The sequence below is a fragment of the Cibotium barometz genome, chromosome 15, assembly GCF_041138505.1.
Source record: "Cibotium barometz isolate CiBa-2024 chromosome 15, ASM4113850v1, whole genome shotgun sequence".
Classification (NCBI taxonomy): Eukaryota; Viridiplantae; Streptophyta; class Polypodiopsida; order Cyatheales; family Cibotiaceae; genus Cibotium; species Cibotium barometz.
In genome coordinates, this window is record NC_141060.1 from 3,105,872 (window position 1) to 3,113,503 (window position 7,632).

The 7,632-nt window shown below is 44.2% G+C and overlaps 1 protein-coding gene across 1 annotated transcript; it reads left to right on the plus strand.

Moving 5' to 3' along the window:
- Nucleotides 1–1,738: 1,738 nt before the first annotated feature.
- Nucleotides 1,739–5,017, plus strand: LOC147630854 (RNA-binding KH domain-containing protein RCF3-like). Its single transcript, XM_086809226.1, has 5 exons — nt 1,739–1,952; nt 2,524–3,162; nt 3,378–3,914; nt 3,990–4,250; nt 4,329–5,017. The coding sequence occupies exons 2-5, from the start codon at nt 2,578–2,580 to the stop codon at nt 4,629–4,631; spliced, it is 1,686 nt and encodes a 561-aa protein (XP_086665352.1). The 5' UTR covers nt 1,739–1,952; nt 2,524–2,577; the 3' UTR covers nt 4,632–5,017.
- Nucleotides 5,018–7,632: the final 2,615 nt, after the last annotated feature.

Sequence of the window (7,632 nt, forward strand, 5' to 3'; positions counted from 1 at the left end):
AGAGTTATACACCCACTATTGGTGGGCACTGATGACATTAGTGGGGATGTCGTAGTGTCTAGTCCATACTATGCATAATATAGTTGATAGTTATATACTGACTACCATGAGTATATAACATGCATGTTCCTAAGAGGTGAATTTGGGCATGTTCTTGGATTCATCTAGGTATTTAATTCAACTGTATTAGTGGATTCATCTAGGTATTTAATTCAACTGTATTAGTGGATTCATCTAGGTATTTAATTCAACTGTATTAGTGGATATGCAGATTTCACATTGTGAAGTTTTCGTCCGAGTTGTGGCTTGTTGATGTTGTGCTAATTCTTTCTATCTTTTAGTGGGCATGTTCTTGGATTCATCTAGGTATTTAATTCAACTGTATTAGTGGATATGCAGATTTCACATTATGAAGTTTTCGTCCGAGTTGTGGCTAGTTGATGTTGTGCTAATTCTTTCTATCTTTTAGTGGTGCATTTGCCCTATCAACTACTTATTTACTGTAGTAATTCTTTCTATTTGAAACTTCCCTTAGTGTTAGGCTTCCTTATGGATGAGTCTGCCCTGTATCTCCGGAGGTTTGACAGAAACTCAATACAAAGGGCTTTGTGTGAATATATGCTCTTATGTGTGTGTGTGAATATATGCTCTTATGTGTGTGTGCGTGTGTGTGAATATATGCTCTTATGTGTGTGTGTGTGTGTGTGTGTGTGAGAGAGAGAGAGAGCGCATATCTTGATACAGAGTTCTACACCCACTATTGGGCCGCACTGATGACGTTAGTGGGGATGCCGTAGTATCTAGTCCATACTATGCATAATGGAGTTGATAGTTATATAGTCTTGTGGGTTGACTACCATGAGTATATAACATGCACCTTCCTAAAAGGTGAATTTGGGCATGTCACTGGATTCATATATATATATATATATATATATATATATATATATATATATATATATATATATAGGCTCTTATTCACTCCATCGGTATTAATTAACTATGGGGCACATAAGCCAAGGTTTTCAACCTTAATATATAAGGTTTTGAACAACCCCTCTCCACCTCCTGCTCCTTCACCCCACCCTAGCCAGTCCAGTGCCCTACCTCCTCCTCCACCTACCCCCTCCAACTCTCAGCTAGTTCGAATCACTTCAACGCGTCCCCAAAGCTTAGTTATGTGCCCCCCCCCCTCCCCCCCCTCCCCCCCCTCCTTCTCCTCCATCTAACCTCTCAGCTAGTTCAAATCACTTCAACGCCTCCCCAAAGCTTAGCTATGTGCCCCCCCTGGTTGTGTTCTACTAAAAACATCCTACCTTAGGCGAGAGAGATAGAGAGATGTGCTGGATAGAGAGATCTTAGGGCGAGGAGGGAGCCTCAGCAAACACAAGGCTCACACGCGAGAGCATTGTATGCACGAAGAAACATGCCATGTTTAGGGCTGAAGAATACTTGGACCGTCATTAATAAAGAGAGAGAGCTCTGGACCGTTAATTGTAAAAAAATTAAATCACCCCACATGTAAATTTTCCATTTAAGTCATGACCAAATCTCCCAAAATCTTGAGCTGATTTCAACATTTAAAACCTTAATCTAAAAGTATATTCCATAAAAAGATGTTGGGGTCCTATTATCTGCTGTGTTGGGTAAATCTTGGCAATTAAAAAAAACAAGTTAATTTTTAAAATTAAAAAGAAATAATGACTGGACGAAAATGATAGATTTAGGGGAACTTGCCAGAATTAGGGTTCACAAAAGCTAGCAACGGCGGTGAGGGTTAAAGTGAAATCTGAGTCTCTTCTTGGCCGTCGCCATAGCCGTGGAGCTCGAAGTTAGCTCCTCTATATCGATTGCTGCTTTGTTCTATTGTTTGGGAAGCGCTTCACTTACAGCCGCTGCTGCCCTCCCTTAGTAGCCGTGGAGCTTGGAGCTACTCACAACAGACTTGTCAGGCAAGCCTTCCCCTTTACCTGCCTTGCGTCTCCGTAACCGCTTCTACTATATAAGTTTTGTGTGGATTTCGCCCTAAAGCCTAATTTTTCACAGAGTAACAGAGGTTGAAACCTGCGTGTTTTTTGTAAGGCGGGAACCTGTGCCTTTTGCCCTCTGAAACCTGTGTCTTTTGCTGTTTGGGAGAGATCTATTTTTTGCATTAACCAGAAAACTAAGCTGAAATCTAAGTGTTTACCCTAACCTTTTTGTGCTGCTTTTAATTTTACGCTAACTAAGCCTAACTTAACTTTAAGCTGATTCACCCACATCTTGCACTGCTTGAAAGCTACCTAGCTACACATTTTCCTTCAAAGTGTTACATGGCTGTAACGATGGTAGCCCCGATGATGCTATGGCCATCTGCCCTAAGCCTAGTGATGCCGTGGCCAGCCTTGATGACCTGATGGCCATCTGTCTTAAGCCTCATGAATCCATGGCCACCATCTGCCTTAAGTCTTTTCAGCCTTCTAGAAGCTCTACCAATTGTTTACTCTCCTTATTGGCTTTGCAATCCTCCATGTCCTCTTTCAGGTTTCCAGGGACTTCTTGCCCTCCCGTTGATTATCTCGTGCTTTGCTTCTCACCATGGATGGCGGTCATTATTTTGGTTCCTCGGGGAAACGGTCATACCCCCGCTACAATGATGAACCCCCTGAACACAATGGCAGGCAGAAAAGGAGAACACACACTGACTCTGCCACTGCACCTGCCGAAACCGAATACCGTATTTTGTGCCCTGCATCGAAGATCGGAAGCTTGATTGGAAAAGCGGGGTCCATCATCAAAGCCCTCAGACAGGAGTGCAGGTCGAAAATCAAGGTGGAGGATCCCATCCCGGGTTCTGACGAGCGCATCATATACATCTGCTCTTCATCCAAGGATAGCCGCCATGACGAGGATTCTGAGACACACAGCCTTTGCCCTGCACAAGAAGCTCTTTTTAGGGTCCATGCTAGGATTGTTGACATTGGTGCTTTTGATGATGATGACGATGAACCCCCGCGCCCTGTTACTGCAAGGCTCCTCGTGCCAAATGTCCAGATTGGCTGTGTGATTGGAAAGGGTGGAAAGATCATTGAGCAGATGAGACGTGAGATAGGAGCTCAAATTAGGGTTTTGCCAAAGGAGCAGATTCCACCTTGGGTATCCAGCACAGACGAGATGGTACAGGTGAGCCTTTATAATTTAGCTTCATCACAGCTCTGTCCCAGGTTCTCATCATAGAGTAAGATGTGTCCTTTCAGCTAGGCTAGAGGCTCAAGTGTGGGTTGATCTTTAATGGTCTGGTTATGTGCTGAAATGGTTGTTTAAGCATTCCAGGGCTGGTTTAATTCGTGTATCATGGCGGTTACATATGGCTAACAGTAATTTATTGTGGTCATTAGCTATCTGGTGATCCTGCATTAGTCAAGAAAGCTTTGAAGGCTGTTTCATCCCGGCTGTATGAGAATCCACATCGGGTGCCAGGAAGATCCTTGGAAGGTTTCTACATGCCTCCAGGCCCTACGAGTGTGCCTTCAATGATGGCAGGTGGCGGTTTATATTCTTCTGGTACCTATTTGTCTCAAGGTGGATCTTTTCTTGCTCCCACACCTGTTGGAGGTTCTATGATGGGCCTTGGAGGGTACTCCCTGGCATCACTGAGTGGAGCTTATGGTGGGGCTGGCTATGGAACTGCATGGCCTATGGCTCCATTGCCACCTTCATATGGTGCTACTACAACACATGCTGTTGGAGCTGAAGGTGCTATTGAAGACGAGCTGGTTCTCAGAGTGCTATGCCCGAATGATAGGATTGGCAGTATAATCGGGAAGGGGGGTGGTGTCATACGAAAGATGCGGGAGGATACTGGTGCCAATATCAAAGTGGGTGACCTGGTTCCAGACTCGGATGAGCGTGTGATTGTGATTACTTCAGCTGAGGTAAAGATCATGTGGATACTTGCATATAAGTTTGGTTTCCTAGATACTTACTTATGCTATGTTGGCCCAATGTAGTTTACGGATAGTTTATCATCATCTGGGGTTGAGGCAGCCCTACAAGTACACAACCGTCTGGTAGATCTGCAATCTGATAAGGACCAGGACGTCAACAGTTGTATGGCTCGCTTGCTGGTTCCAGCTAGTCAGATTGGTTGCATAATAGGGAAGGGTGGATGTATTATAAGCGAAATTAGAAAGGCTACAAGGGCCAGCATTCGCATTCCTCCCAAGGAAGAACTTCCCAAATGCGCGAGCGAGAATGATGAACTTGTGCAGGTAAAGTTCTTCCTGTTTTTGAAATGTGGCAACACATTTTCTATGATATCAGAATGCTGACATTTCTTTCTTGGACAGATTACTGGAGACGAGAATGTAGTTCTGGATGCCTTCGTTCAAGTTCTGAATAGGCTTCGCAACAACATCTTCAAGGGCCGTGATTCTGGTATCAGTGGAACCAACCTTCCTATGCCTGGATTGACCTATGCTGGAAGTGCCAACATGCTGCCAAGTTATGGAGTAAGGCAGGAGAATGGCTCACTTGGAGGGCTGTACCCTTTGTCAAATGTGGGTTTTCATGGAATGGATTATGGTAGCTATGGGGCTGAGCAAGGCACTGGTGGAAGGAGCTCTAAAGAGTCCAGACATGGCCAGCGCTAAAATTAGCTGGAGAAGCTCATGATTAGGTAAATGTCTTGCTGACAGATACCAATCGGTTAACAGCTGACTGCTCTACTGCTGAGCTACCGGGGCAATGGTAGAGAATGTAGTCTCATACACATTCAAAGACCCTACATGTTATACAACCTCTCTACAGCTGCTTCTCGAATCGCTCTATTAACAGCTCCCACATTTGCATTAGCTTCCTTCAGTTCCTTTATCTTCTCTTTAAGTATTGTTGTGGTCCAACCTAACAAGTCCTTAATCATCTTCAGATTCTCAAGTCTGAACTTTTTCTTAACTGCGACCAGCGACTGTTTAAGGCTTGCTTGCAACCCACACTTGCACCTAGAAAAACAACTAAAAACAATGAAAAAGTGTTTCCATTTCTATGCTTGATAGTTATTAACATGCATGCCTACCTGTAAACTGCCATGAGTAAACCAACTACGCTGAATCCAAAGACCAGGAAGCTTCGTGTTGGCTCTCATCATGACGTATGCAACCTCCGTATATGTGGTCGCACCCACTCTGAAGACAAATGGCTGATCTAGTAATTTTAATTCAGCAATTTCCAAATCTTGGAATTCCGGTACCCTGAGTTCGACACTAAGTGACACGAGAACTAAAGAGGGCTTGGAGAAGGAATCAACGGTCCCAAATGCATGATGCATCTGGGCCATTGGATGCTGCTAAACATGTCCGATGGCGAGCACTAAACATAGTTGACGGCGGGCACTTAACATGGCTCAGCAAAAGTGCAATTGGCCTATGTCCCCCAAAGTGGGATTTGAACCCAAGTAGGCTACTTGAGAGGCAGATGCACAAACCATCACGATCCGGCAACTAGCGTTCGAGTGTAATTTTTAACGTTCACGTTTAGTGCGTTTACATCTAACGGGCCAAAATGTAGCAGCCTCCTCCTGATGAGTTCTTGGCCATTGATCCCCTTGCCTCTCCACCCCTCCTTAATTCTCGTGTCACTTAGTCTTGAGGGAACGCATACGGACTGAGCTGGCACTTCATGGTCGCTTAGTCAAGTGGATGTGAAATGCGAGGTAGTAGTTTGGTGTCACATTGGGACAGTGTTCGTATGGGCAAAAAGCTGCCAAATCTGACAAAAGGGCTCTCAACAACCAATCAAATTGAAAAGTTGGCATTTTTTGCAAAAGATGGTCGGCTTGGTTAGGCCGGCACACTTTCCTCAAAAGTGGGGCTTGATATGGACGTCCAACTGGACATTCTGGGACTTGGCCACTCTCCCAGTGTGATAGCCTTTTGAGAAGGCCTCCAATGAGATTGCAGACACCAAAAAACTAATACCTCTCACTCTCTTTATAGCTACTGTGAAGCAGTCAACCTACTATTTGCAAGGCACCACATAATGAAGCTTGACAGTATGAAGAACCCTGCGGGGCGCCAGTCTGCATCGCCTGTTCTCTCATCGTGTCTTCTCTTTTCTTGGCACGTTGCAGAAGAATCATGTCGCTCGATCGCCGCATCTTTCCTCCTCATTGTAAGTTAGAAGTTATACTGACTTTGCAGGAGAATGCCATGGCTCATCGGCCCCATCTTTGATTTGGAAACTCTTGCTTCAAGCTACCGCGGTAAGCTTTATCTTTTCTTGGTTTTTTGCTTGCATGATGCATCTGTGGCTTTAGCTTCTTTTTGTGTGCTTGCTTGTCTAGATGTGCTTAATTGTCTCGTCTTTGCTTGCCAATGTGTAAATGGCAGCACACAATCCAGTCTCAACATGTCTTTCTCTGGCAGTTTTATGGGACTGTTGTGTGTGTGTGTGTGGGCGCGCGCGGAAACTGGCATTCATTGGTCGACGTATTCTCCCCTCCCTTTGCAACAATGATAGCCTCATTCTCAACTTGAACTGAACTGGGTTCTTTACTTCAGTTTGTCCAATGATGAGTTTCTAGCTCAACTAGCAGACTTACAACTGTCCAGACCTGGTTTTTGCCCATCCATGTAAGATTTGTAATCCTTATTTTGTAGCTCACATTATTGGGATTTTATGTTCATGTTTTCTAGTCGTTGCCACCTCAGGTTATGTGAAGAGGAGTGGACGGAGTTTTGCAGAAAGAGATTCGCTGTAATCTCAAAGTGCACTAAAGAGGTCTCTAAGATGATTGGCAATACAGATTTGATCACACCTCTACTTGAGGACCCCAAATTTCAGAGAGGAGGAGGAGCTCCTTTGTACGAGAAGAAGCGCGAAGGTAGATGAGAAGTCAAGATGTAATTGAGAGCCATTTGTATATAAGCAAGCCATTGTCAATACAGTTGTTGCAAGCAGTCTTATCATTTTGCCTTGTCAGATGTGTTCCTCCTGAGTTTCAAATGTAATTTTTGGTGCCGGAATACGGATATTGTCAAGCCATATGCATACAAGACAATTGTCAGCTTCTATGGCATTGCCCTTTGAAAAAAAGGCCGCATATGATAAGTAAGGACAATAGAGGGTGTTCCTCATATCCATTGTGTATCTGACTTTCTTTGAGCGAGAGAGAGCTTGTGGTTTTCTTCCTGTGATGTCGGTGTCAATCTTTGATTAGCCTTCATTCCTTCAGGTTTTCTTAATTGACATCTAGCATGGCATAATTAAGTTGTGAACACATTGTATTAAATATTTAAAGATTCCTGTTGTTGCTGCAAGCAGTTGCTAGCCGTGACTTGATGCCCGACTTTTGGACTGTTGGAGATCTAATTCTTGGAGAGGGAAAGCACTAGCGTTATTGCCATGAAGGAGAAGAAGCTCAGTGTACAATGCAATGGCTATTCAAGAGATGAATATTTACAAGGAGGGTGGGGGCCTGTTTATAGGCCCCCCATGAACTTGCTCGACCCACCTACAATTCTTGAAGGCTTCATAATTGTGGAAAATAATAAAAATGACCAAAGTAACCCTAAATGGGCGCCCTTAACTTAGGGTGGCTAGCCCATTAAATACATGGCCATGACACATCAGGTATGACCGCTAACACAAATATCT